The sequence below is a fragment of the Suillus paluster genome (genome assembly GCF_016628075.1).
Source record: "Suillus paluster strain FC165 chromosome Unknown EDB91scaffold_15, whole genome shotgun sequence".
In the NCBI taxonomy this organism is placed as follows: Eukaryota; Fungi; Basidiomycota; class Agaricomycetes; order Boletales; family Suillaceae; genus Suillus; species Suillus paluster.
Window position 1 is genome coordinate 57198 of NW_024537575.1, and position 26432 is coordinate 83629.

The 26432-nt window shown below is 48.7% G+C and overlaps 10 protein-coding genes across 10 annotated transcripts; 4 read left to right on the plus strand and 6 right to left on the minus strand.

Annotated features, from left to right (window-relative positions):
- Window positions 1-743: 743 nt before the first annotated feature.
- On the minus strand, window positions 744-3268 carry EDB91DRAFT_1121603 (uncharacterized protein). Its single transcript, XM_041318236.1, has 4 exons — window positions 2988-3268; window positions 1691-2940; window positions 1361-1640; window positions 744-1305 (listed from the first exon to the last, which is right to left on the minus strand). Exons 1-4 carry the CDS (start codon window positions 3248-3250, stop codon window positions 1053-1055), a joined length of 2046 nt encoding a protein of 681 aa, XP_041179067.1. The 5' UTR covers window positions 3251-3268; the 3' UTR covers window positions 744-1052.
- Window positions 3269-3372: 104 nt separating this feature from the next.
- Window positions 3373-7181, plus strand: EDB91DRAFT_1271102 (uncharacterized protein; the record flags this gene model as incomplete). Its single annotated transcript, XM_041324580.1, has 11 exons — window positions 3373-3546; window positions 3632-3730; window positions 3784-3910; window positions 4012-4074; window positions 4123-4706; window positions 4754-4997; window positions 5039-5128; window positions 5179-5898; window positions 5989-6408; window positions 6461-6771; window positions 6822-7181. 11 exons carry the CDS (start codon window positions 3373-3375, stop codon window positions 7179-7181), a joined length of 3192 nt encoding a protein of 1063 aa, XP_041179068.1.
- A 3729-nt stretch (window positions 7182-10910) lies between these two features.
- EDB91DRAFT_167408 (uncharacterized protein) lies at window positions 10911-12380 on the plus strand. Its single transcript, XM_041326293.1, has 5 exons — window positions 10911-11605; window positions 11658-11782; window positions 11829-11842; window positions 11902-12047; window positions 12103-12380. The coding sequence occupies exons 1-5, from the start codon at window positions 11308-11310 to the stop codon at window positions 12366-12368; spliced, it is 849 nt and encodes a 282-aa protein (XP_041179069.1). The 5' UTR covers window positions 10911-11307; the 3' UTR covers window positions 12369-12380.
- A 107-nt stretch (window positions 12381-12487) lies between these two features.
- EDB91DRAFT_1121628 (uncharacterized protein) lies at window positions 12488-13296 on the plus strand. The gene is made up of 5 exons (XM_041318237.1): window positions 12488-12539; window positions 12606-12857; window positions 12911-13003; window positions 13065-13174; window positions 13231-13296. The coding sequence occupies exons 2-4, from the start codon at window positions 12855-12857 to the stop codon at window positions 13161-13163; spliced, it is 195 nt and encodes a 64-aa protein (XP_041179070.1). The 5' UTR covers window positions 12488-12539; window positions 12606-12854; the 3' UTR covers window positions 13164-13174; window positions 13231-13296.
- A 485-nt stretch (window positions 13297-13781) lies between these two features.
- EDB91DRAFT_1050236 (uncharacterized protein) lies at window positions 13782-14804 on the minus strand (the record flags this gene model as incomplete). Its single annotated transcript, XM_041313521.1, has 2 exons — window positions 13782-14479; window positions 14540-14804. 2 exons carry the CDS (start codon window positions 14802-14804, stop codon window positions 13782-13784), a joined length of 963 nt encoding a protein of 320 aa, XP_041179071.1.
- Window positions 14805-16267: 1463 nt separating this feature from the next.
- Window positions 16268-18222, plus strand: EDB91DRAFT_1050417 (cytochrome P450; the record flags this gene model as incomplete). The annotated part of the gene is made up of 12 exons (XM_041313531.1): window positions 16268-16375; window positions 16426-16562; window positions 16626-16751; window positions 16821-17052; window positions 17104-17229; window positions 17284-17386; window positions 17439-17525; window positions 17577-17611; window positions 17669-17715; window positions 17767-17889; window positions 17943-17972; window positions 18021-18222. 12 exons carry the CDS (start codon window positions 16268-16270, stop codon window positions 18220-18222), a joined length of 1356 nt encoding a protein of 451 aa, XP_041179072.1.
- Window positions 18223-19874: 1652 nt separating this feature from the next.
- Window positions 19875-20913, minus strand: EDB91DRAFT_167674 (P-loop containing nucleoside triphosphate hydrolase protein). The gene is made up of 3 exons (XM_041326294.1): window positions 20692-20913; window positions 20167-20632; window positions 19875-20105 (listed from the first exon to the last, which is right to left on the minus strand). The coding sequence occupies exons 2-3, from the start codon at window positions 20630-20632 to the stop codon at window positions 20002-20004; spliced, it is 570 nt and encodes a 189-aa protein (XP_041179073.1). The 5' UTR covers window positions 20692-20913; the 3' UTR covers window positions 19875-20001.
- Window positions 20914-21339: 426 nt separating this feature from the next.
- Window positions 21340-23021, minus strand: EDB91DRAFT_1121643 (ras-domain-containing protein). The gene is made up of 6 exons (XM_041318238.1): window positions 22660-23021; window positions 22528-22575; window positions 22389-22461; window positions 22212-22327; window positions 21753-22047; window positions 21340-21695 (listed from the first exon to the last, which is right to left on the minus strand). The coding sequence occupies exons 1-5, from the start codon at window positions 22843-22845 to the stop codon at window positions 21772-21774; spliced, it is 699 nt and encodes a 232-aa protein (XP_041179074.1). The 5' UTR covers window positions 22846-23021; the 3' UTR covers window positions 21340-21695; window positions 21753-21771.
- EDB91DRAFT_1121655 (Cleavage/polyadenylation specificity factor subunit 5) lies at window positions 23022-24369 on the minus strand. Its single transcript, XM_041318239.1, has 8 exons — window positions 24267-24369; window positions 24182-24208; window positions 23956-24129; window positions 23721-23901; window positions 23594-23669; window positions 23468-23540; window positions 23360-23401; window positions 23022-23301 (listed from the first exon to the last, which is right to left on the minus strand). The coding sequence occupies exons 1-8, from the start codon at window positions 24284-24286 to the stop codon at window positions 23280-23282; spliced, it is 615 nt and encodes a 204-aa protein (XP_041179075.1). The 5' UTR covers window positions 24287-24369; the 3' UTR covers window positions 23022-23279.
- A 124-nt stretch (window positions 24370-24493) lies between these two features.
- Window positions 24494-26330, minus strand: EDB91DRAFT_1199896 (uncharacterized protein). Its single transcript, XM_041320642.1, has one exon. The coding sequence runs from the start codon at window positions 26193-26195 to the stop codon at window positions 24768-24770; it is 1428 nt and encodes a 475-aa protein (XP_041179076.1). The 5' UTR covers window positions 26196-26330; the 3' UTR covers window positions 24494-24767.
- Between the last annotated feature and the right edge of the window lie 102 nt (window positions 26331-26432).

The following is a 26432-nucleotide window of genomic DNA, read 5'->3' on the forward strand; positions in this document are numbered from 1 at the left end:
CTCGACTTGATCATATCGAAACCCAGAACCCTAGACGACTCTACCCACGCCTGAATCAGCATTCACTTGATGCTGGTGGAGCACTTAGCCACATACTCCACTACCTCAACTCCATGCACGAGACTAGCCTCCAATAAATTTTTGCATTGATTCCTGCTACTGTTTCTCGCTATCTCACTTCTGGACTGCCTATGCTCTTACAAACTCTCTGGTGTTTAATGAAAATAAATTCACTATAGCTTGAGGAACAAATGGTGCTCGCGACTTTAGACTTATAGAGAGAGAATGGTGTCAGCACTGCTCATCTTGTACCCTGGCCAGTTGTAGAGATATGTGACTGTGGGACTAGGCAGTGACTATTGCCATGCTGAAGATGTCAGGCAGGGGACCTCATGCTATGGGCATGGACTGTCAACTCGCCAGTGATTTCACATATTACAAGTTCATTTTTCGCACTGTTCCTTTATGTGCTCACCTCATTTGTGCAGATACTGCTAAAGTTCATGCACCTTGATGCTGTGGGCATGGACTAACAACTCACCAGTGATTTCACATAGCACCATCATCATCACCTATGTAGAAGTACACTATGTTTTCTGTTGTTTGCTAGCTACAAGATGAAAGACTTGTGTTTTTTTTCGCCTCTAACCCTAACCCTACATCGGGACTTTGTGAAATTTTGAAGCGCGTGCTCTGAGCGGAGCTTTAAAACGAGCTTTTCAAGCGAACTTCCTGACTCTTCAGACGTTTCAAAGCCTTGTTATTTTTACTTTGAATACCATTATAGTATGACTGGGTATGTATGCGATATCCATCCACAATGCGGTAAACAGCCGCACCAAAGTAGCTATAGTTAGAGAGCGGGTAGCAAATGCGAATGCAATAGGTATAGATGCATCGACATGAATAAACGTGATTGAAATGGTAATGGTATGAACTCTTGAGGGGGGATACAAAATAAAACCCAAAACCCAAAGTCCAATTGCACGAGGAGCGATGAAAACAAAACACGATGTACAACAAACGCGGGGACAGGAGAAAGCAATTGCAAGCTACCGCTCACCCCTACGCTCCTCAACGACGACGTCTACCCACTTCAGCAGCGTCTCTTGGAGCATAGCGTCCCACCCCTCGTCTTTGCGCGCTACGAGGCGGGGATCAAAGGTGATGGAGGGTTCGGTGGTGGGGAAGCGGATTTTTGAGGGAGAGTTTGTTGGTGTGCTTTGGGAGGGCTTGAGTTGGTGATCTGTCCGGTTGGGTGAGGAGGGTACGACTATTGGTAGGATGTATCGGATCTTGAGCGCGCTGGAACAAAGAGGGGATGTCAGGGGATGCAATATTGGAGGGGAAAATGACGTACGCAGCCCATAATCGAAGGTTATCCGTTCGTCTGAATGTCCAGCCGGTCTTGCTCTTTTCTTTTTCGTCTTCTGCAGCTTCTAGTGCTACAATGTCATGGATGGAGTCTGGTGAGATGAAACCCCAGGGTTTGCGTGACCACCGGACGCCGGTGTTGTAGGCTATGCACAAAATTTGGCCGGACGAAAGTGCGAGGAGGAATGCGTGTCTATCCGTGGCGGGTGGTAGTAATGAGCAGAGGTGTTCCGGAAGTAGGGCGCGGATGAGAGCATGGGCACGGCCTGTGGGGGATCTATTGGCTTCAGAGAGAACCAAGTAACGAAGGACTGACCTAACGGGTGTTCAGCAAAGGATCCATGCTTCGCCCACTCGGGTAAATCCTCTTCGTCCTCGCTTTCCCCCTCCGAAAGAGTTCCCATTTCGTCGTTCTCGTCCATCATCTTCAAGCTGTGCATCGAATCTAGTAGACTAGAAGATACCACCCGCCTTGACGATGGAGGCGAGGACGGAGACCGGAAAGGATCTGCGTCTCCTGCGCTAACACGCCTGTTCTTTCGGCCATCTCTCTCTTTCTTCACAGCCCTTTCGTGTTCTCGTTCCCAGCCTCTTTTACCCTCCTTCACCTCTCCAAATAACACGTCATCCACCAGGTCCACATACCTCCGCACCACTTCCTTCTCTTTCCCCAAGTCAGCCAGTGACATGTCCTGCTTATATAGCCAACCCCCGCCCAGCACTAAACGGTCGTCCCAGTGATCCCTCTTTTCTTGTTCTTCTTCGCTCAAAGTCGAGTCATAGTAGTCATCCTCCCACACCGGCACGGATTCATCTCGACCTTGTACATGGACGAAGGAAATTGACATATCTGGGTCTATAGAAAGGTCAGGATCGTGATCATGAGACGTATCTGATAGAGCAGCGGGAGATGTCACACGCGAATGTGGAGTAGCAAGGTGGTCAGGAAAGGATCCGTGGTCGCTTTGTACATCATACGCCTCGTCTGAAAGAGGTACACGTGAGCGCTCTTCCAGTTCGCGAAGAGCAGCCAAGACTTCCAATGCAGACTTGCGGATGAGTGAGAGGGGATCTGCCTGGGCTTTCTGTTGTGACGCGTTCCGTTTGGGTTGGGGTGGATTTGCGGCGACTTTGTTGCGGTACTGGGTGCGGATAGTCCCAGCGGAATCGTCTGGTAATGCGATGACGTAGTTGCGCACTGAACGAATGGCGCGCGTTGTGATCTTGAGTACGTTGAGAATGTCCAGGCGATCCCGAAGAGGATCGGAAGAGTGTGGGCTAAGGAGACCAAGATCACGTCTTGACTTGTCACTCTTGCTACTTGACAAGCCCCACGCGTCTGCAACAGCCATAAGGTCTTCTACGACGCCTGGAAGGAACGCTTCAGGGTCTGTCTCATACGTCTTCACAAATGGAGGGAAAGCCGGCTGCTGTATCTGTGGGATAGCTGGTGATGGAGGCAACTCGAACTCCAATAGACTGCCCAAGGACGCTTTGGCAGATCTGGCTGCCGAGATTCCACCGATGGCTGGGATAAGCTGCTGGCCGTGCAACTTCTTGGATGGACTTGACATGGTATGAGCAGAAAGTCGAAGACAGAAAGAAACACGCACTTTGACCTGGGAGTTATGCCAGTCTTTGTAAAATAGTGCTGAAGGTGTTCTATGCTTCCAAGTGTCATGACACTCTGACGCTTTGCCGCGCTTCTGCTAAATGGCTTGACTGGTTTGTTGGCAGAGTTCATGTTTGGGTAGAATGCGGTTTGACGACGCGTTTTGTTGACTGCTGCATCCGAATGATTTGATGAGTCTGGTGAAGCTGAGCCAGTATAATCCGGCGTCAAGGCTGGTGGTGTCAGGGAAGGAGAAGAAGCCATGTCGAAGCGAGCTAAGTAGCGCTCAGGAAGAGGAAAAGGAAAGTACAGAGGGGTCGAGGTGCTTTTTGGGGGGTCGAGTCATTAATGATATAGCAGTCGAACTGCGATGATCTGGAGGATACATGGCCCATCCAAAAGACAAGTACTACTGGACTCAACTAAGAGCTGCTCTAACAGCAGGTCAATGGTCTTCTCCTGCTCCAGCAAAAGCTCAAAATGCTGTTACATTATCTTGGTTTCATCTACTCCGCAAGTTCAACAAACACTGTAAAGGCTTTCAAGACGTAGCAGAGGTCGTATCACAAACTCAAGCTCTATGTTTGCAACTTGGAGCGAACGCAAAGGACCCAGGACCAGCTTGGTGTAGAATATGATGACCAGCTCGATCTTGGTGACGAGTGTCTATTACCATCGGAGCGGATAGAGGAGGCTAGAGGAGGCTATGAAATATTAACGAGTCTCAACAGCAACCATTTCGATGTAACTTGCCCTTTTTCTGCATTTCCCGCGCTATACTGAGCATGGTCACATAGTCTCTTCAGCTTGCACTTGCGTTCTATGCGTATGCCTTCGGACAGTTCTCGGAATGCATCTCCTACTTGTCCAAAGTACCGAAGCTGCTTGATGCACAGAGTCATATACCTCCACCATCTACAACTCGTTCAGATAATTCCTGCGCTTCAACTACCTGGATCACTTCGCCGACACTTCATCCTCATGGACCGGCAGTTTTGTTTCCGCCGACTCTTCTGTTTCGATAGCTGATATCAAGGATGGGAGAGCTTGGGCAATCACCGAATCAATAAGGAGCACGTGCTTACAAGGTATGTCGTTGCAGAATATTTCACCGCAATGACACCCAAGCCCAATAGGCATGTGCTACGAAAAATTGTCGGATCCCAAGAAAGCAATTCAAGCCTACTCATCCGCCCTCCCACTTCTCAGTATCATCGAGTTCCAGATCCCACGGACATTCACCACCACACACACATTTTCCGCTTCATTCGCCAACTACCGCGAGCTATGGCGTTGGACAGAACGTCTTATGTTCAGGACCATCTCTCTCCTTTCCCGGTATTGCTGCCTAGATGACTACGACAGCCTTCTTTGGACCATGTTCACCCATTACCATGCTTGCAGCGCCCACTGGCCGCCGACTTTCCGCACAGGTCACCGCTCAACAGTCGCAGTCCTTCACCTCCGAGCTCTCATCATCCGACATCAGACATCATCATCTACAACCACCCCTAATTTGTCACTTCAGTCAACTAAACCACCCCAATGGCTAAGTACTGCTCGTTCCGTTATAAATGAATATCGCACAATTTTAGCAACTTGCACTAGTTTCCCCAAGGCTGGAGAACGTAACGTTAAAGTGGAGGATTTCGTAGACCTGTGCGTGGCGGTGTGGGAGACCAGTGGAGCCATGGCTGATCGTGTTCGTTGGGTCCTCGATGTAAGTTGCGCTGGCTGGAGCTTGTTCAGTGCACTGACGCGACATAGGTTCTCTGGTGGGCTACCCGCCTCACCTTCAACTCATACCGTGTCTATCGACACATGACACGACTTCTTTCCATTTCCGGCGACGCGGAGCTGGCGAAACGAACCCTGAGGTTATACGTCCAGGTCGTTTCAAAAGCACGAGAAGCAAGGGTGGATAATGATTTCGATACGGATCGACATTGGGTAGAGACGTTGGTCAGTGGTGCGCGGATGCTCTGTCGTCTTGCTATTTCGCGCCCGGATGGTATCGATGATGCCAAGGAGGCAGGGGAGATGATCGAAAAGGCAAAACGAGGCTGGATGAGGATGACAAGGAAATGGTAGCGAGAGTCGCATTGGCCGAAGGGGTGTGGTACACAACACTGGCAATAATAGGTGAACTTCCTCTGATGTCTCTGTATTCGACGACTAAATTTGCCACTCAGAACAAGACCCCTACACGCGACAGACTCGTCTAGGTCATGCCCTCGCCGCATACCTGAAGTCTGTTGGAACCTACCCTACACCTGCAGCGCATCATCAGCTCGCGATCGCACTTGCCTTACCCGGAAGCTCGCAAAATTTGGACGAGGCCATCATATCAGCTCGCGCAGCCGTCGAAGACGAGGCAGAGGAGATTAGGCATTGGCATCTTCTCGGTCTGTTACTAAGTGCTAATGGCGAGTGGGAGAGGGCGGTCGGCGTTTTAGAGGTGGGCGCAGACCTAGACGAAAGTAAAAAGGATTTGGAAAGACTCGACGAGGACGACGTCGTGGAGAAAGCACCCATGGCTGATGGTATCCAGGCTAAAGACTTCGAGACCAACCAGCAGCGTGCACAAATAACCGGTTCTTCAATGCTTCCAAACCCACATCCACCACTGAATGGTGTTGATGATCCAACATACGAGCCCAAGAGGCTCCTTGACACCCACGCAACTACTCTGCCACCATCTGCCACCCTCCTCCGACCACTACCCGACCATCCATTCCCTTCTCCACACGACGCATTCGAATACGCCCTCCAGCTCCGAATGACACAAATGGCACTCGCCGAACACATCGAAGGCCCCGAAGGAGCAGAAGGACGATGGGTGAACGTATTCAGCTGGATCGCAGAACGCAAAGGATCCCCGTCCACTTCAGGATCCATGTCAGAGACGCAGCGTGAGTCTAGAAACCCAACCCCCTCTATTCATAATCCGACTTCGGGCTGTACGGAGCTGATTTTTTCTGGTTGTGGTTTACGTGGATCAGCGAGATCGTCTATGGATACCGGCGGTACCGAGACGGGGAGGACTACGACTACGCGATCGCAGTCGGTGGTGCATCAGCCGTTGCAGGAACCACTGAATGAGAAGGGGCTGATTGTGGACCAACATGGATCGCTGGGTGTTTCTATTGGTGCTCAAGATCTCGCACCATCGGAGCTTCCGCCTATCACTGTGACGCCTGCAACGCCTGCTGAGCCGAATCGCCATTTTCCGCTCAGTATGGATGAGAAAGAATCGTTGAAAGACAGACGCTCCGCTTCAGCAGATGGCGCTGGTAGGAAGGTGCAGCAGATGCTGAAAGCCCGCGTTCATAAAGGACAGGAGAAGATCAGTACTATTTCGAGGAAACTTGGGCATGGCGTGGCGCGGAATGGACATTTGAAGAGGACGAGCTCTGCACCAGGTAAACAACCTTTCTTTTTCACCAGGATGTCCTTTTCACATTTTGTTCTTAGACTTCCATGCTGTGCTACAGAACCATCACTATCAAGCGTCTTCAATTCACTCCCGTCGTAGGCTGCGTTCTTTGATCCGTCATAATGCGGCTGCCACACCGATCGAGTCACCTCCTGCCCCACCTGCCCCACTTCCCCCGGTGCCAGAGGAAACACCTACGCTCCACGCGACGAAGGACGACAGGCTTTTAAGCGACCTTTGGGCCATGTCTGCTGCCACTTTCCGACGTCTTGGTAGAATCGAGCAAGCCAAAGGCGCAATCCAAGAAGCAGAAGTCAAAGACTCTGAAAATCCTGCTGTTTGGGTCCAGGTGCGTATATAACACATCTTCCACCAGGGCATCCGCTAAATATCAAATAGCTTGGTCTATACTACGTGGCGCTAGATCGTGACAGAGAAGCTCTAGACGCATTCCGAAAAGCCTTGTTCATCTCGCCCGATGATGTAGCTGCATGCGTGCACGTATCTCGCATCTACCTCTCCACGAAATCTTCCACCGATGCGGTCAGCTCAAATAAAGCTGATCTAGTCGCTGGCCTTCTAGGGCACGTCACAAGAGGACCTGGCTGGGACGTTCCTGAGGCGTGGTATTACTTGGCTAAGGCATACGGGCTACAGGGGCGCAAGGATGAAGAGCGGGAAAGTCTGGCGACGGCGTTGGCGTTAAGCGATCGGAGGAGTATTAGGGATATTGGGAGGGCTGTGGGGTGGTGTTTGTGATGGTGTTCATGGGTTGTATGGGCAAGGTTTGGAGTTTGATTTATATAATGTCTTCGAGGATGTCTACCTAGTGCTGACTCTACGTGACGGTCATAGTTATCGACTGGACTTGAGCTTTTGATCCTAATTCAGAGGTTTGCGACGTTTTGGGATATCCTCTATTCGTACCAGCCACATTATTATGTTTCGACGATTGAGTAGATCCGAGCACTAACACATCCCATGGGGACTCCGGTGCCTAAAGGTTCGAGCATCCAACACATGCTGATATGACTCGAGCTCCCGCAGTAGTGTGCGTCCACGCTCATATGTAACGTACCTAGTACAGCTGAGAACTGAGTGCGCAACTACTCGCCAGTGCACCAATACTAGCTGACCACCTGCGAGCATCCTCATTGTGGTGTCCAAGCACAAACCAAGCAAGCTATTTGTCATTGAGTCTGAAGAGCGGAAGTGCGAACCGAGTTGGGACCGAGGACCATTCATTAATTCGAGTGAGTTTCGTGATTCGCAACCTGCTCCCCACTCAAAAAATGCACCCAAGTAATGTCCTCATGAATGTCGACGGTGATCAGACGGATGTCCGTGCCCAACCTTCAGGTTCCGACGCGCAAGCCCAGCCGGCTGGTCCAGACTGTGATGGAGGGGAGCAGCCCACCGACTCATGTCCTCCTCGAAAGAGGAAGAATGTACAAGCGGTCACAAGACGAGAAACACGGAGGAGTCCTATAAAGTCGTCGAAGGACAGCTGGCTGGCCACATACAACTCGTGACTGTGTGGCATGCTGTAGGCCATTCGGTAAGTCTCTAACCGTTCGCTGTATTTCTGAGACTTACGGTATATTAGAAAGAGAGCGCTGTAGTCTCTCCAGACACAATTCGAAATTTCTCTGTAGCGTCTACAATAAGCAAGCTCCTTCATCACTGAATAGAAGGTGGCTTGCCATGACCTCATGTTGATTACATGTTGTCGTCTGTGTTTGAATGGCTTGGTATCGCGTTGCAGCATCGAGCACATTTTTCGTCAGAGTTCCAGCACATAAACTTTTAGACTATCCCCTATCATTTCATGATCAAGGTTTGGAGGAATAAATCACTATGTCGCAGGATGTATTATACATTGGCAGAAGTTTCAAATAAGAAATTGCATGACTGAAGCATACCCTAGCTTGCAAGCGAAAGTTATCGAAGCTACAATCAGTGATGCGTGGCATCAGCTGAACTACAATCTACATCAAAACTGGCGCATCTCAAGAAACCTTGAAGTTGCTTTGAAGTGTACACTATTATACGTGTATATTGTGATTGAAAGTTCAGCCATCCTAGTCTCCGTAGTCAAACCATATATAAGTGCAACAGTGATTTCATGAAGGGTTCAACGCAGTCAGATCGGCGGATGAACTGTACAGTCGGCTGCAGAGAAAATCAGAGGAAAATGTTCGTTTGTGTCCGATAATGACCCTCCCCCACTAATGTGGGAGTCAGGGAAGTACTTATCATCATTGGGGGGGGGGGGGTTAATCTAATCTATTCTAGTAGAGGATTGGGATGATACAATTGGTCAAGGCAAGACGCGACTAATAATTTGGCAATTCTCGTTACAGATAGTGATCTACTGGCATACACCCGGCTATCCGCAGACGGACAATGCTCCTTCTGTTGGGTTTCTCATCTCCCCATCTCTTCACATCACGTTCAACAGTGACCCTTCACAGGAGCCGTAACCGGAACATTAGCCGGACAATAATGAGGCCCATCCATTAAATGGCCGTCGCTCTGATGCCATCGCTAGCATGTCAACCGAGAACAACGAGCTGCATAATATCCAGAAAGTACTTACGGTGAGAAACTGACACTGCACTGTTTGACCGTCGATCTTAATGCCATGATTGTAACTGTCAGCCTATCAGTTACTTTTTTCAATGAAGACGTGTGGGTGCGACGCACAGGCAACCTGTGACCGTGCCTGGGGTGGTCGTGGTTAGTTTTATGGCTTTTTTGTCGACCATCACTGTATTTGGGCATTTTATACACGCATTTGCGCCAGCGAGGAAGCTGAGTAGCACAAAGATGATGGAACGGGAAGTAAACAAATTGGGGTTTCTGGAAGAAAATGAGGTAAAGTCATAGTAGCAGGCAGGTGTTTTATAAGCTGAAACTTGTGAACGTAAAGGCTTTGCTGCTAAGATATCAAATGCCCTACTTCAGGCGAAAACAGTTGAGCCAAAATTCATGATGATCTCCACAGACTCGAGAAGAACTATGAACCTCATGAGAAGCTAATGTAGAAAGAAAGGCGATGTGTGGCACAATGGGGTGGTGCAGCACGAATGAATCTCCGGTTCCCGGGCGGCCTTGCCTTCGCGTTACTCATTAGATATATATGTGCACGTTCATCGGACGTTGTAACGTCCACACAACACTCACCGTAATATCACCATCTTTGAATCGATGAAGCTCAGCACGGACGTCCCATAGATGCCAAAACCCTGCGTAACGTTTGAGTTTTGGTCTTCCGCAGAAGGTTCGTGGCAAGGGGTACCAGGCTGAAGTTAATGGCTATCGCTTGGGTGTGGTTGCCAAGACGTAGCGGCGCTTACGCTTCAAGTCCCCGAGTCCTCATTGGTTGAGCATCATGAGGCAACTTAAGAGGATGGCATGAGTGCACCAGTATATTTAATGACTGCTCACCCACCCGTTGAATACCGTCACACAAAAGCGTACGTCTCTAATCACCTCGTCGTATATATAACTTTAATCGCAGAGCGTTAATATTGCAAGGATGTAGGAAGGGAAACTGGCTAGCCCATGCGCTTACAACAGCACCATGTTGAGAATACCAGCTGATGGATAGCGGAACGGTTGCAACAGAGAACGTCAAGCCAAAAGCGTCGACAACAGAAACCAAACAGCATCGTCTACAGAAACCAGGGCTCTCGCACACTCTGAGTCTATGGGAAAGCGTTCAACCCAGTCGGATCTATAGAGCGTGCATCCATACATGCCATGACCGCCCAGCGTGATCAATAGCTAAAGCCTTTCAGCCACAACTTGAAGCTGGAGCTACAAGACTTGTTCACCCAAGTTTCGTTACATAAGTAAATGACCTGGAATTTTTCCTTGCCACACAAGGACTTAGTCAGCCACAATTCAACCCGTCCATCCGTTGTCCATCAATGCATCATAGTACACGAGAATGCCGCCCCTACACTTAATGAAGATTCAACTCCCTCCGTTTGTACATTATTCGCACAGATTCGTGTTGCATAGCGCCATCTAGACCACCATGTTTTCTACTGCAATCCTCGTCACGCTGATGCCTGGTGACCTGTGCATGATGGGACTATGGTTTCCCAGATATTGTTGCAGGGGATTCATAGTCACATTCATAGGTTTATTTTGACATTTAGAACATGCATGGTTCATAGCTCCTGTAGCAATTTTGACCGTGACTCGACAATTGTGTAAGAGTTTCAAGCATTCAGAGTCGAAGTACTTGAACCTCTTACACGTACAACCACCAATCTGAATTGGATCTCAAACACAACGGTGGAGAACACATGACTTCATTCATCTTCTCTGCTTTGTGCTTTCATACCTATTAGACCTGTCTATTCCCACATCGCCTTGATAATCGCTGTCTGTCATGAACGTTCGAACGGTGTTGGTTGGTCATAGGTTGTTTATTTTTCAAGCGCCGTGTCACTGACCTTGAGCTTGAGTGCTAGCGCCCACTAGTAAATGAATTGTGAACGGCGGAAAATTCTCGGTTGCTTTTGAAAACGGCTATCTTACTTCTTCCAGAATCCAAATTATAGGTCCAGGGGAGACTGGGGTTTCCCTACTACAATGATGCACATTGCACTTACATGACGCAGCCGACCGACATCATAGTATAGAAGAAACCACTGTCTTCTGTCATTCGTCTATGTTGTGTCTACTACAGTCTAGGGTCCTGGCGTCAAAACTCCGGCAGGCGCGGCACGATCCTGCGGCCCACTGGCCATGTGAACACCTCTCTCACGAATAGTTATCTACTACCTTGTCTGCAACATGGGCGAACGCTAGTTCCCATTCAGTCTTCCCTTGCACCCGGCCATGACTGTCGTTGTCGACAAAGCTTTATATGACTGAGCAAGGGTACATCACTGTCCCAGGTCTTATTCCTCCAGAGAAATTTGAAGCCCTCAAAGAGGCCTGTGACCACGCCATAGCCAAGACCAGAACCGGGTTGTGGCCCCACCGCCGCACTGTCGGAAGGCAGTTTCCTCCTTTCGACGACAGCAATCCGGATTCATGGGGCGTCCAACACGTCATGCATCCCGACCTTAGCGAACCCGCATTTGCGGAGTGGTACACCTCGGATGCGCTCATTAATGTTTCGAAGGAGTTATTGCATTGTGACGAGAATGAGCTACAGATGGGTGCGTTGAATGAATGGCTGGCGGTTTGGTCGGGCTATTGACGCATTCGCAGAGCTCTTTAACCTCTTGATTAACCCATTGGAGCATGATTTTGCTCTTCGATGGCATCGTGATGATGTTCGAGAAAATGCGACTGCTGAGGAAGAGGTTGCGGCTCTTGGCCTCTGGACGCATGGAGTGAGTACTTGCTGTTGATAACAGGTTCGCTCTAAATGATTGCCAGATCCAATGGAATGCGTGGGTACTCTCTGCCTTCCAGGGTAGCCTTGTTGATGGTTTATGCGAATCGTCCACAGTGCTTTGTACGAGGACTCCTGTCTCTACGTGATTCCGAAGACCCATAAATTACCGAGAACGGAAGTCCAGCGAGCTCAGTCAATGACGCAAGTACCACCTACAAACCCTTTAGATATGCCTGGAGCGATTCAAGTCACCTTGCAACGTCAGTACATGAAAGCCTGTTCCCCCGCAATTTCCACTGAGCCTAGATATTTTAGCCGGCGAGACGGTGTTTTATAATTCCAATATATTACACTGTGGAGCATATAGCTCGAAACAACGCCGCGCGACACTTCATGGATGCATGGGCGATACGCGTGGTGGATCGACGAGAGCCCGCAATGTCCTCCAGCATGGATTATTTTGGATGACTGAGGACCACTTCCGGGATCAGTTGACTGAGAGAGGGAAGAGGATGCTCCAGGCTCTCATTGATATGAAAGAGGGTGTCAAAGGCGATGTCGGCTATTCTCAAGTGAACTAGAGATGAGTGACAGATACCACGGATTAAAGTATGTGATTTTGCAGGTATCTTGTGTTTGGTTTTTGCGTCGAACGTAAACCCTGTCGATAAACCATATTTTCTTGATGAGACCATCGGGCATCATGGCGACGCAGTACCAAGTATGCTCGCATGATCGATGTATACTGTGTGGCATGAAACAATGGAAAGTCATGACTCCGAGGGTCGCAGAGGAAAAACAATCCACAGACCTGTGAGTACCCTTATCGGGTCCAGGGAAAACAACGGAAGGTCAATTACAATGTAAGGCCCTAGCAGGCTCTGTCACACTGAACAATGCTGTTGCTGTACGGTGGGTGGTGGGCACTACGCTTTGCCACCAATTGGTGGCCTTAGTGCCTGTTATCGAGGCCTATAAAACCACCCCATTTCAGACTGAATGATTACAGAACTAACTGGAGCCCACGAGATAAAAATCCCTTCCTCCAATCCTAAGCTAAATTCATCATGGTTCGTGCTATTCACGATATTACTTATTCACTTACCGACATCTTCCTGCACAGGGCTCTGTCATTTCTGCAATCGCCTATTGCACCGGTGTTGTCGCCTTGGCAATAATCGGAGTGATCATGGCCATCGTTTGCACCATCGCAATCGTTCGTGCATTCTCATATTTATTCAGTCTTCTCCTGATAAGTTGATTCTCATGGAAAACAGATCATCGGCTCAATTGTAGACATCATCCTTGGCATTCTGTGTTGCAGATGCTTCTGGCGAACAAGGATAACAATATATAGTTCCAGAAGCTATGCTTGATACCACCATTAGGTATGACTTGTACATATTTCATATCGCATCGATGCATCGGACACCCGTTATTTACAGCACATATAATGTCGGAGTGTTGAAATACATGACGTGGGTTAGCTCCTGCGTGGCATTCCCAATACTCAGAGGGTCGACGACCCGCCTGCACTGCAGACTTTCTGTTGTAGCGGCGTGTGTGACAAGACTTGAACACAGCACTTTGCTTGGTTAACCTAATTCAGAGGCTCAGGTTTGTGAGGTTTTGAGATATCCTCTGTTCACTCATGTTGTTCGCACCAGCCACATTATGCTTTGACCACAAGACTCCCATTCCGTCTGAGCACTAGCGCATTCCAGAATATAGATGGGGACGCTTAGATTCGCGCTTGAACCCCTCCTGATGGTGTTCAGCGATTTGTATCATACTGACATTCCGTGACTATTCTCGGTAAGTACATTCCTCGCTTACTAGTAGTAGGGTTGATCCTGGTTAACGTTGTTGATCTAAATGTGAGTCAACCCAATAGAGAGCAAGTGCCTATAAATTCAAGGGGTCTTGAAAGGATTACTTCTGAATCTCCTTCTAATAAAGAGATCTACTGGATCAGCGGAACTTGATCATTAATATCATTCATAGGAATCAACACGAGTACCAATCTCTCCCGCGAGATTCACCACCATACTCGTGATGGCTACGTCCTGCAATCCTACGCCTACGCTCTTGAATATAGTAATTTTACCAGCCCGTCTTACCTCGTCGCACAACGCGTGAACCTTCCTGTAGTCAGCATCCGGTGAGTCGTTGTCAAACCGGACGAGTGTTCCAATTTCAACCATGTCCTCTTCATTAAACCTGGCCTTTATGAGCTCCCCAGCCTCAGACACACATGCTTCTCGGGAGTCCACGACCACTTTTCCAGCCTGATGCAGCAAATCTGAAGAGACTTCCGCCATTTCAGGCGTGTAGCTCCCAATGAGATTGAGATGTGTCCCTGGAGAAACCCATTTCGCTTCAAAAAGCGGCTCCTTTGAAGACGTGGCGGTGCATATAATATTGGCTGCACGGGTAACTTGTTCCAGTCGAGCAAGGTCCTCCTTCAATATAAGAGACTGAAATATGACCGTCGGATGAGCTGATTTTAGGCGGGTGATAAGATCAGTCAGTCTTTGATTGCTTGACTTGTTAACTATCGTGCAGGTTTTGATGGTCGAATAGGCACGAAGGTGGAGATCCACGTGCACCTCAATTTGCTTGCCTGCTCCGAAAGCAAGGAACGTGCTTGGGTCTGGAACGGACAAGAGAAGATGCGTAGCAAGCAGAGAACCTGATCATGCGTATATTCATTAATTTCTATGTTTGTTTATCAAAATGAAATGAAGCGCACCAGCAGCTGTCCGAAGAGCCGTTAATTGCCTCGCGTTCACGATCGCACGTATGCTGCCCGTGCTTTCGTCCAAAACAAGGCTGGACGCAGGAAGTCCGCCTTGATTAGCGGGATCGCGCGGAACTGAGACCACCTTGATGCTGGTCCCCAATCCCTGCACTCGAGCGGGCATGAAGATTGCATCATACTGCGCCATAGCAATCGCTTCACGCAGCGGGGCATCGAAGCCGGAATCTGAGGAAAGGGTATGGAAAACGAAAGCCATCAGATTCTCAAGCCTGGAATGATGGATCGATGATACAATTCTGGATACATCTGCAGCGGTAATGACGAGGAAAGACATTGGATACGTAGCTGAAGGTGCTTGAGTAATAGTTGATGCGGATGGTCAGAGACACCAAGATCAACAAGCGCAATTGGAATCTATCAGCTTCTGATTGCAGCTGGCGGAGTCACATGCAACCAGAAAATAGCATAAATGTAACGACGCTCGACTGCGCCAGTCTCCAATTATACCGCTCCTTGCGAAACTACATTTTATGATACACCAAATTTCTGGCCGAATCAATAGCTGTAGCGCGCCGCGCCAACATTCTTCCATGCATATCAGTACTAGTGGTCTCCCCTAGCCAGACGAAAATAGAAGGAGGAAAGTCGTTCCTTCTCGATTATGGTCCAGCTCGAACTTCATAGATCACAATCTACCACGACTGGTGCTGTCGGATCGGCCAGCCGATAGTACTCCCGAGTCCCCGTGACTTACGTCAACGGGTCCGCTCCTCAGGCCTCAGGCTCTTGTCACGAGCGCAGCCCTCTAACATTCAATAACACGTCAGAAAAACGGGCAACACTTTTTTACATTTCGACAACAAGCAAACCGACACCTCAGTCGTTGGAACACGGCCAGCTGATGGTCTGAACAGTCTGTCAGGTGACCTTTTTCCAGCATACAGACGTCGGTGTTCCAGGTTCCTTGTTCTTTACTTAGGTTTCTCGTCATCGCTTCTCTCTTCTTTCTCTCACTCGAGCCATCGAAGTATTTTTATGCCTGAGCTGGATGGCTGAGTATATTTCATCATCAACAGACGGCTGAACATTTGATTTTCGACAGAACCCTTTACCGAGTCTACCCACGTAGTACGTGGGTTTACCGTGGCCTTTCCTGACCTTTCGGTGCGCTCAGATCTGATGCATGCAGTACATCATATCATATATCGGGTCAGCTACTGCCAGTGGAGACTAGTGGCATGATTGATTCTTAGATTGGGGGTGCTAAACTTATGTGTGTGGTTCAAATGTCTTTGTCGTGGAACAAGACTAATACCCTGGGTTCTTAAAGCAAGCATTGGACTATTTAGGGAGACTGATTTGCAATGTCAACCTGCGGTAACGATCTGATTTATTGTCATCAGGTGTGCGTTCATATAATATTCACTCTGGCCTTAAAAGGCATTGCACACTGCACATTGACGATGCACCTCAGACCCCGTCAAGGTTCGATTTTTTCCGACCATGCTACAGCTGGCCGACTCGCAATTGTCCAATCAGCTCCTCGTTGGCGCAGGTTGTTTGACTGCAGCGCTGATTTCTCGTGTCTATCTTTCCGCTACAAAGACCGGCCTCTCCTCTCCCCCATCCGTTCCCACTTGGAGACCCCTCGGGCATCCCATAGTTTCTGACAAGTAAGCGTCAATGTTCCTTCTCATTTCGAATACTTATGGTGTCGCAATGTCATCAAGCCCATGGCTGAAGGTAGAATCATGGTTTAAACAATACGGCCCTATCATCACTCTACGCTTAGGACACAAGAAGTTGGTTTTTATTGGTGGTTATAAAGTATGTCTAAAGGATAGATGCTGTGTCGTAGTCCAGCTAACGCATTATAGGCTGCAGTGGACATTATGGAGAGACAAGGCCAGTCGACTGCCGACCGCCCTGATTCTATTGCTGCTGGGGAGCTGCTCACTGGTGGATTGAGCCTTCCTTTGGCTCACCATGGCGACAGGTTTCGTCGAATGCGCAGGTTCGTCCTTTGCTGCTAGGCTATGATGCGAAAATTAATGACCCTGTTTACTCTTCGATGTAGAGCGATGCACACTCATCTTCAGCCTGCAGCAGCCGCGGCATATCATCCCCTGCAGTCGGAATACGCAAAGAAATTCGTCATGGGTCTTCTTGATGATCCACACCATTTCGAGGAGCATGCGCGAAGGTAAATCTCAGGTCATATACAATGGTGGGTGGCTCACTAGTGGACTGAAGTTACTGCAGTAGCAACGAGCATGAAAATTGCATATGGAAAGACTACACCTACCTCTGTGTCGGATCCTGAAGTTATTAGGGCTGTTGAGGGTGTCGATATGGTCCTTGCTGCACTGAAACCTGGCGCGTATATGGTGGACATTATTCCTTGGTTAAAATACATTCCTTGGTATGGGCGCGAACTACGCGAACACTTCCGGGGCACCATGCGGCTCTTCTCTCAGCAACTCGGCCGTGTCGAAAATGAGCTGGTAAGTGTTTCCTATCTAATCTAACAAATCCTCTGCAACGTTCAACAGAAGGAGGAAGGTAGCAACGCCAGTCATTCGTTTGGAAGATACCTTTTGGAAAATCAAACTCATCACGGATTGTCTGAGGACGAGGCGCTGTTTCTCGCTGGTGTATTTTTTGCAGCTGGATTCGACACGGTGAGTTATCGTGCATCACTACTTTCGATGAATGTAACTCAAGTTACATGTTAGACTATGGTTGTGTTATGCACAATGATAGTGGCAGCTGCTCGTTTTCCTGAAGAACAACGTAAGGTTCAAGACGAGCTGGATGCAGTCATCGGGAGCGACAGAGGTAGGTTGATCGCCGGTGTCGCCTCAGTATTAACCCACGACCTTACTCGCAGCACCCACTTTTGCCGATCGGCAATCACTTCCCCGCGTTGTTGCCTTTATTTCTGAGACTCAGAGATGGAGGCCATTGGTACCTATGGGTAATTACGTCCCGTTCTTCTACCTGACGTCCGCAGCTTATCTATATGAAGGAATGCCGCATAGCACGACCAAGGATGTGATTTGGGTGGGCGGACTTCTTCAGCTTGTCGAAGCGAAGTTACGGTACTGACAGCACAAACAGGAAAATTATATTATTCCAGCTGGGACAACGGTATTCGGCCATCAATGGTAAGCACCCCTCCCTTCCGAGAAGCACGATGAATCTGATAGCTGTCCCAGGAGCATCGGTCGGGATCCAGAAATCTTCCCAGACCCTCACACATTCAAGCCAGATCGTTGGCTTGATGCCGAAGGACGCTTCAGAGATGATCTCAAGTTCTTTCCCTACGGGTTTGGCCGGCGGTAGGTATCATCTTTGTACGGTTGGTTCATCCTTTGATCGTCTTTGGTTGCAGTGCGTGCCCTGGACAACACGTTGCAAATAAGTAAGTGTCTACCGTTCATCCCGAAGCCGCTATAAACTTGTGGCATAGTTCGCTTTTCGTGAACACGGCGCTTATGCTTTGGGGCTTCCGGTTCGCGAGGGACCCCATGAAGCCGTGGCCAGATATGAGTTACATGCAGGGTATTCCGCCAGAGCAACTGCGGTGCAAGATTGATATCCAACCGCGGCTTCCGGAAGCTAAAATCAGGCGTGCGATGGAGGACTATCCTTCCTACGATAATATGGTCTGACAACTACCAGAAAGTGCGGGATTTGGCCAGTCTGTGTGAAGTCTATACAGACTGGACGCAAACTCCGGGGACAAGTCTGCCAGTGGTTGTTCGTTACATAGCCATTGATCTTTACTATTACATCCCGCCCGCTGCCAGCCTATCCCGCCGTAGCCTTTCACTGGCACTTCCTGCAAATACGTCCGCGTTCGAAGGATCTTCCTTCTATTAAATTCTTATTGTCTCAATGTTCACTCGAAGTCCACAAATCACATTTATTGGTGTCCGTCTCCCACGTTGCCCGCCGCCGCCTTTTTCTACATGTCCTCAACAAATATTGACCCGTGTATGAACCAGCCGTTCTGGGACACCCGGGAACATCCAATTCCAGAACGAAACCGTCCTGGCTTATACTTACACCGTGGGTGGGTCTATTCATGTTCGTCAGGGTTTGCCTAAATTGACCCGTCGGAATATGAAATATGCTAATAGCCTATGTGATATACACCACTCACCATGGTGTTAGGTCCAGATTCGTCGCGCATTGCTGTCATATCATGGAAATGTGGAGTATGGCAATTTGGGGGGTCATCTGAAATTGTAAGAATCAGTAAGATCCTTCTCGCTCCAAGATGCTGAATAACTGGTATGTACTTGTATTTAACTCAACAGAATACACCAAGCTATCTACTGGACCCATTCAGAAGGAGAACCCCGGGGATGGAGAGTCGCGACTCCTCTATGAACCTCCTTTGGACATTAATATGGTGCAGGTGTAGTCTCACCTCGTGCAAGACACTGACATGGCACTGGCAGCGGCGTGCCAATCATGACTGATTACTCCCGTGCTGAAGGAAGGAAGTCCAAGGGTCAGCACTTTGCCAGAATGTATTCTTAACGATTAAAAATCCCGTACGCGCACCCCTTCAGTACAAAGCCACATCCTCTACCATTTTTTGAGGCGAGTGATAAGGTCGGCCAGTCTTGATTGCTTGACTTGTTGACTATCATGCAGGTTTTGATGGTCGAATAGACACGAATGTAGAGATACACGTGCGCCTCAATTTACTTGCCTATTCCGAAAGCAAGGAACGTGCTTGGGTCCGGAACGGACAAGAGAAGACGCGTAGCAAGCAGAGAACCTGATCATGCGTATATTAATTAAATTGTGTGCTTTTGTATCAAAAGTGCATTATGCTGCGCCATAATAATCACATCACGCAGCAGGGAACCAAAGCAGCGCTAGAACCTGAGGAAAGGGTATGAAACAGGAAAGCCATCGGATTCTCAAGCCTGGAGTGATGAATTGATGATACAATTCTAGACACATATGTAGCGGTAATGACGAGGAAAGTGGGGTACATAGTAGCTGAAAATGCTTGAGTCAGTTGATCGTCGGAGACAAGAAAATCAGCGACCCAATCCGCCAGTGACTGATCGAGCGGAGTCACACGCAAACCAAGGCTGTCTCCCCTAGCCAGCCTCTCAAGTTTAGGAAGAAGTTTGACGCCATGTAGAAAGGTATACATGAGCTGATTTCTGATCATAATAGCTGAGTGCTATAGCTCTACCGTCCCTGGTTGGGGCTCTGGGTATGTATTATGTAATGCTAGATTAGCCTGCAAAGAGGTTGACTCGGGCTCGGAGTAGTGTGCGTCCAATGTCCATGCTCGTATGTTAACGTAGTAAGTGAAACTGCGAAATATCTGTAGGCATATATCATGGATGAAGTTGGAATGGAAGTCGTAGTCACCGGACATCGATATCAGTTGCTACACGCGAACACGGTGGTTCAAACGTTCAAGTCAGACTGCACGATATCGTGATGAATCTATCGGCGAATATTTTCCCTGATGAGGGCCTTGACAGCCTCACGGGAAGTATCATAGAGAGATCTTTTACTTCTTTCGAGATCGTCCTTGGGTAGTGAGGTGATGCACGCATGTGGAGTAGACTCCACAATACCAAGTTTTTGGAGTTCATTCCTGTTCTCCGACCACCAGTTCCCCAAAGGAGCTTCGAAACCCTCCAAATTGGTGACAACCACTACGATGGGCACGTTGCCCACAGCCGACTTGAACTTCTTGTAGTTGCGTCCCTGTGATTTTTTCAGGCTGCCTCTAATTCCTGGCATGCAGTATACCAGAAGGTGTGGTTCTTTCGTCTTCAAGTATGCCTTGAGCCGCTTCTGCGCTTCCCTATCTGGAAGGAAACCCCAACGCCCTTCTTCGAGACCAATTGTATCGTGTATTGTGCACTGCTGTGCCCCAAGGTTGCATGTGTACTCTTGTTCTTTCTTTGTGCAACCCATTGTATCATTCGAGGTAGTGGCGCAGGCCTCGGGGCAAAGCATGTTGATGAGCGAGCTTTTCCCCACCCCAGATTGGCCAATGATGATCACGTTCTTCGATGTCGAGCGACCCTTTGCCATCTGACTCTAACTCATCAATATCATGAACATTGAAGACCCAAAATCAGTGGAAATTTTACCTTCGCAGGCGTCGGTACCAACTTGATGGCAAACTTGAAGATCAGGCTGCAGATTTGAGGAGTCGAAACTCACTGGAAGGCCAATGATGAGAGGGAGGTACCTGTGGTTCTGACCTTTAATTTTGGACGACGAAACGATATTAGTGCAATGAGGCCCAGACTCCACACCGCCGCAGTGTGGCGACAACGAGGCCGGGGCGCTAGGCTGTTCTTCGGCTACCGTAAAGCCTACTCGACTCAAACTCCCTCTCCTGGTCGAGTCTAGATGCCACTTAGTGCTGTGAAACTCACGTTATTTCCCTACCAAGCAAAGTTCGAAGTTTGAACCACGAGACGGACAGAAGTCGGTAATCTTATTCTATGTACACAGTAGTGACTTGATGTGCATACTCATCGCACCTTGTATGGATGCTGAATCTTGCTGATACAACTCAGGATAGGAGAACTAACTCGGAGGAAAGTTGGTCTCCCCTAGGCAGACCGATATATAGATCGTCTTATAATTAGACTCATATATGCGTCTTGCATTTGCCGTTATGTAAATTCTGAGAAAGAAGTTCTCGACTCCCCGACTGTTGCAGCTGCATGTATGGTATAGTAAGTATTCGTCTTGTCTACTCATTTTCAAAGGCTTGAGGAGTTCTTGGATGCTTCAAGGAGAATCAGTTGACTTCACTACCTACATCTAGTACATATAAATAGTTTACCTCCAAACGTCATAAGGGCGCTAGCATTCAATCGATCATAAACGACCAGCTCACCACATTGCAGAACAACGGGGTAAAGGCGCGTTGCAGCCTCACCCCAAATTCCTGTGATCAGCTTATGACACACACCCCGTACGGTGGCGGTAAGTAATTCCCCCAGATGTCGCGTGTCTATAGTACATGAATTGAAGTGCAGTAAATACGCACAAACAAGGTATATCAGTTGTGTCCGAGGCAGATCTATCCACACAAACAGCAATCAGCATCATACACAAGACCACTGGCGAGCGCACGGACCTGCGTAAGTTCTATCAGCCGCATGCGGAGCAACATCACACAGTGAGAGCTCCTCACGGTTTGATTATGAATGAATCTAGCATGCGCAACTCCCATCGCCCAGTGCAGCCGTGTCGCGTCCCACATCTATCGTCCCCGGCATGCCGTCTTCCTCGCCCCGTTTCCCGAAACTTACATTCGTTGTTGGTGTCACAGGTGCCCATAGCTCTGGGGTCTCAAGAATCCGCGCCACGAGCTCCTCGAATACCTCGCGTACCCCGATGGCCGTCTTTGCAGAAGCCTCGACGAAGAGGGCATTCTGACGAGAGGCAAAAGTGGAACCCTCCTTGGTGGAGACTTGCCGGGAGTTTTCCTGGAATGGGATTAGCAGTCAATATCAGGGCGGGGATGAATGAGCAGCAAGATGAGGGTGTAAGTAACTGGTGATAGTAACACAAGTGCAGTGTAGGGCAGGGGGGACGAAAAGGAAAACAAGGAATAGCAATAGTGCCGAAAGACATGATAAATAGTAAGTACCTTATCGACCTTATTCCCAACAATAATCTTCGGCACTGTAATTGAGACGTAGGTGTCGATTTCAGAAAACCATTTTGGAAGCGCTTCGAATGTCTCGCGGTTTGCTACGTCATACACTGTACCAACATTATCAGACCTCCGAACCTTTATCTCGTATACGCAAGTGAGAGAACACACCCAGTATGATCCCTTGAGCACCACGGTAGTACGAGGATGTGATTGTGCGGAAGCGTTCTTGACCAGCTGTATCCTGCGGGGCACATCACACCAGACACCATTATGCCACAGATACAAGGGAAAGAAAGGATCAACGCACCCATATACTGAGCTTCACCTTCCGCCCATTCACCTCCATCTTGTGTACCTATACCCACGATTGTCAGCACAATGAGCACATGACTTTCATTCTCCAAGAGTGGGAGATTGAAGGTAGGAATGGCAAACGCACACGGAAATCAACGCCAATCGTTGCGCTCGCTTCGTCCTCGGGAAGCCATTGCTCATCCGAGAAGCGCAAGAGTAAGCTGCTCTTCCCCACTGAAGCGTTTCCAATTAGCAGAAGCTTGACATTTACAGGTGAGTTGATGGTTGTAGCAGCTGCGGGGGACTTCTTCATGAGGTCTGTTGGAGGCATGGTAATATGATTACGTCGTTGAAGGTGAGAACGGGTCAGTACTAATGGTAGAACAATACAAATGTCTCGAGCGGCGATGAATGATGCAGCTTGGCAGTGAAGAGCACCAGTACTAGGAGGCAGCAAGCCTCGTTTTCGTCATGCGCCTGCACCAGGAAAGCCCTCTCGGCTAACTCCACGGCGCCTCGAGTTTCATTGAAAAATTAATATTGAGGTGCTGCCAACTACTTCAAAGGCAGTCCATCGCAATTACACTACGAAAACATGGGCAACAAAAGTTTCGAGAGCTACAACAGCAATAGGAATAAATGATTCATTGGTGAACTATGTACCTACGCAAATATTGTGACCTGCAAGATTAGCTCCAGCGGAAGGAACATGATGTGCCTCTCGAGGGGGAGGTGCTACAGCGGGCCATCTTTTTGAGCAGGATTTTATTGGTAAATGAAGTTATATCTGCAAGTAGCAATCATAAGTATGTAAGTCATTTAGTGCAGGTTGAATGGGTGATTACCTTGACAGTAGGTGCGGGATCGCGGAGAGCTGGGGACCATATCTGGAGTTATACACCGTTACCAAGATGAAAAGGCGCCAGAAGCTTATTGAGACTATCAAGACGAACCGTGCAGCGTTATCATACAGCTCAAACAAGGGTATCGCGAGGAGCTTCATGTTTTTCGGAACCGCGAGGACCTCTAATAAAGGAACAAGGTCAAAATGAAAAGTATGGCAGGGCTATCTGACGTACTTCGCTCAGGCATCTGGACTAGGAAGAGTTTTTTGCACTCTTTTGGCTTCGTGATGTGTGCTGGCACAAATGGGTACTACGAGCGTGTATCAGCACTGGTGGATTGCTACAAAGAAAATGGCCGCACCATAAATGTCTCGAAATTGGGCCGCCACCACTGGGCAAGACAGTCACCGATCTCCCACTCGTTGTCGACGCCATGGGACGCGTTGAACTGCTTGGACTCTACGGGCGGCGCGAGGCGCTCATCGAGGCGCCGTTTGAGTCCATCAATGTCGTCCTCGCCTGGTTTGAGGTAGTCACCGGGGCTGGCCACATGATTAGTGTTTTATAACAAAGCATCATCGGACATGGAAACGCACAGCTTGAAGAACGCGTTCGCAATCTGGAGCATTAGAATATGGGGATGTCCATGGTCATGCACAACAAGAATTCCCTCGACGGTGCGGCGCATACCGAAGTCTTCATAGTTATTCTGAAGGCGTTGCAGACGCGCAGACACGGAAGGGTCCTCCTCAGGCTGCGCTTCTTTCGTGCTTGAATTCGCAACTTCAGATTGACTGTCAGCCGACGCGAAACATAGCCCACCTAAAGGTAAAGTTCGACAGCGGGTACCTGTAGTTATAAGTTTTATTAGATGACAGCCACTTTTCTCATGAGAAAGAATACATGCAGGGCGATGGTGTTGGACATTATCGAATGTTCGACGTTATGATGAACTTCGAGTGCTATTCTTACTTAGATGCGTGACTATGTGACATAGATTGGGACTTGCTACTCACACCAAGATAGTTTCAAACTCCGCTGGACGTGACGAACTGGCTGACAAATTTCTCGGTGGTATGAACAACTCTATCATGCTGGTGTCGGTGTGTAATATATCTCGGTGTATTATATGAAACTCGGTGCAATGCAGACTCGGTGTAACAAAAAAACTCTGTGCATGAAAACTCTGTGGCTGGCAACCACAGCATTTCGGTGAGCAAAGGAAGGAACCAAATACATCTCGCAAACACATCTTGTGCCAGTATCTATATGTCAGTGTGCATTATGATATTCTGGGGCAGTAGTATTATCTCGGGGTGACTGTATACTATCTCGGGATAATAAACTGTCCGGTAAAAGGGAACTCACGAAAGGTAACACAGGTGGGTTGAAACTTGAAAGTACTAAATCACATCAGTATAGTTTCTAGGCGTTGTCTAATGTTGTCCTTGTTTTTTATGGTGACCACTTTGTCCGTCATTAGCTTTTGCCAACTAGTCTGTGTATTATCCGCTCCGAAGAGGAGGCAAAAATGGGTACGGCCCTTTTCCAACAGTCCCTCCTTGTCATCAGGTGTCCAACCATAATCGACAACCCCGAGTGCCAGTTTTGACGGACGCCAAGGTGTGTTGTTGCTAAAAATAACGGACACATGATTCATCGCCACATTGGGGGGTAGTCCCTTTGGCAAGAGAGCATATGCGTGGTAACCGTCCTGCAAGAAAGTCCTTTGATCTCCGAATGTTACTTCATGTAACTCGACCATCAGGAGCTTCAACCGCAGTCGCCCATCGACGATCATCATGGCTTGGTCTCCATGCAGTCTGTAGTGCTCATGACTGGGATTATAGGAGCCGTCCAAATATTGAGTGCCATACCCCTGTGCCGATGGTGGTAAGAACGCATATTTGGTGGATGCTATGCCAGCCCAGGCAAGTATGTCGCACTCCTGGCTTATTGGCAGGAGAACTTCCATCAATCTGCCAAACGAATCATCTCCTATGCCATACTCCACGTGCACGTGCACGTCGAAAAGTGCCAGCAGTGAGTAGGCGCCATCCTCTACTTTTCGGGAAGTCCGGTGAGATGCCCACATGAGCTTTTCACGTACTCTCTCTGTGCCTGCCCAATAGCATTGGATGTCTTTCACCGGGATCCCGGTGCCAGTGGAAAGCGCAGCTAGCAATCTCTGGTCCGCTTTGTCGTTGTCGATTCTTATATTGTGAATCGGGCTCCACGTTCGTCCATAGAATTTGACTCTAACTGGGGCGAGGAGCTCTTGCAAAGTCCAATTTTGCAAAAACCACGAGTCGCGCAGGAAGTCGTCCAATGTGGACGACTCCGCAAGGTGCACAATGCAGACATGTGCGTTTCGATACCACCTGAATATCTGAGGCATGCTTTTATCGAGCTCTTCTGGAGAGACATTGGACCTATCAATACAACATGTGTCTGCCCAGGCAAAATCACATCCGTATTCCGCTGCCCTTTGACAGAAGGCCGCTAATTTGTTGCGACTCGAGGATTTCTCGACCGCTGTGCAACACGATGTCATCTCCTGCAGCGTTATCTCTCCTTCGCGGCACCATCGGTGAGACAGAACGGCATATTTGACTGTGCCTTTCACAATGTTTCTGATCACTTCGTCCCTTCGCTGATTCGGGTAGAATGTGTGTTGCTCTATATCTCTCTCTGTCACAGCCTTGATAGACGGCATATATAGCTCCTCCACCCCTTGCTGTTGTACGACTTGCATCTTTGATGTTGTGATTAGTCGATGTGGGATGTTGTCCCGCAGGTACTCTTGGAATATGCGGCAGACCTCTTCGATAGCCATTCGACGCGTAGCTTATCAAAAGGAGCAGAGGGATCGAAATATATTAGTTCTTTTCAAATGAATATCACCAGCGGAAGTTGCACTTCGGATGATAAAGCTTGCCGGTGAGCAGACGGAAGAAGTGAGGGAGTTGGCGCAGGTCAAGAAGTACTACATAGCTTATAAGTTTCCCCACATAACCTGTGACCAAATGATTCCCACACGCTCCTGTGGTAGAATGCTGGATTAAAAACCTGA

Excerpts from the sequence above, each read along its gene's own strand:
- EDB91DRAFT_167674 (XM_041326294.1), bottom strand. The coding sequence starts at position 20,632 with ATGGCAAAGGGTCGCTCGACATCGAAGAACGTGATCATCATTGGCCAA. Across the intron at positions 20,106-20,166 it reads GAATGAACTCCAAAAACTTG|AAGTAAAAGATCTCTCTATG; the intron begins GTATTGTGGAGT and ends CGATCTCGAAAG.
- EDB91DRAFT_1121655 (XM_041318239.1), bottom strand. The coding sequence starts at position 24,286 with ATGTCCAACACCATCGCCCT. Across the intron at positions 24,209-24,266 it reads ATGTCCAACACCATCGCCCT|GTACCCGCTGTCGAACTTTA; the intron begins GCATGTATTCTT and ends TTATAACTACAG. Across the intron at positions 23,670-23,720 it reads CCAATTTCGAGACATTTATG|TACCCATTTGTGCCAGCACA; the intron begins GTGCGGCCATTT and ends ACACGCTCGTAG.
- EDB91DRAFT_1121643 (XM_041318238.1), bottom strand. The coding sequence starts at position 22,845 with ATGCCTCCAACAGACCTCATGAAGAAGTCCCCCGCAGCTGCTACAACC. Across the intron at positions 22,462-22,527 it reads AGGTGAAGCTCAGTATATGG|GATACAGCTGGTCAAGAACG; the intron begins GTGCGTTGATCC and ends TGTGCCCCGCAG. Across the intron at positions 22,328-22,388 it reads TGCTCAAGGGATCATACTGG|TGTATGACGTAGCAAACCGC; the intron begins GTGTGTTCTCTC and ends ATGTTGGTACAG.
- EDB91DRAFT_167408 (XM_041326293.1), top strand. The coding sequence starts at position 11,308 with ATGACTGAGCAAGGGTACATCACTGTCCCAGGTCTTATTCCTCCAGAG. Across the intron at positions 11,606-11,657 it reads CGAGAATGAGCTACAGATGG|AGCTCTTTAACCTCTTGATT; the intron begins GTGCGTTGAATG and ends ACGCATTCGCAG. Across the intron at positions 12,048-12,102 it reads GATTCAAGTCACCTTGCAAC|CCGGCGAGACGGTGTTTTAT; the intron begins GTCAGTACATGA and ends TAGATATTTTAG.
- EDB91DRAFT_1121628 (XM_041318237.1), top strand. Across the intron at positions 13,004-13,064 it reads TCGTTTGCACCATCGCAATC|ATCATCGGCTCAATTGTAGA; the intron begins GTTCGTGCATTC and ends CATGGAAAACAG.
- EDB91DRAFT_1199896 (XM_041320642.1), bottom strand. The coding sequence starts at position 26,195 with ATGGCTATCGAAGAGGTCTGCCGCATATTCCAAGAGTACCTGCGGGAC.
- EDB91DRAFT_1121603 (XM_041318236.1), bottom strand. The coding sequence starts at position 3,250 with ATGGCTTCTTCTCCTTCCCTGACACCACCAGCCTTGACGCCGGATTAT. Across the intron at positions 2,941-2,987 it reads GGCATAACTCCCAGGTCAAA|TCCATCCAAGAAGTTGCACG; the intron begins GTGCGTGTTTCT and ends TACCATGTCAAG. Across the intron at positions 1,306-1,360 it reads AACCTTCGATTATGGGCTGC|CGCGCTCAAGATCCGATACA; the intron begins GTACGTCATTTT and ends TCTTTGTTCCAG.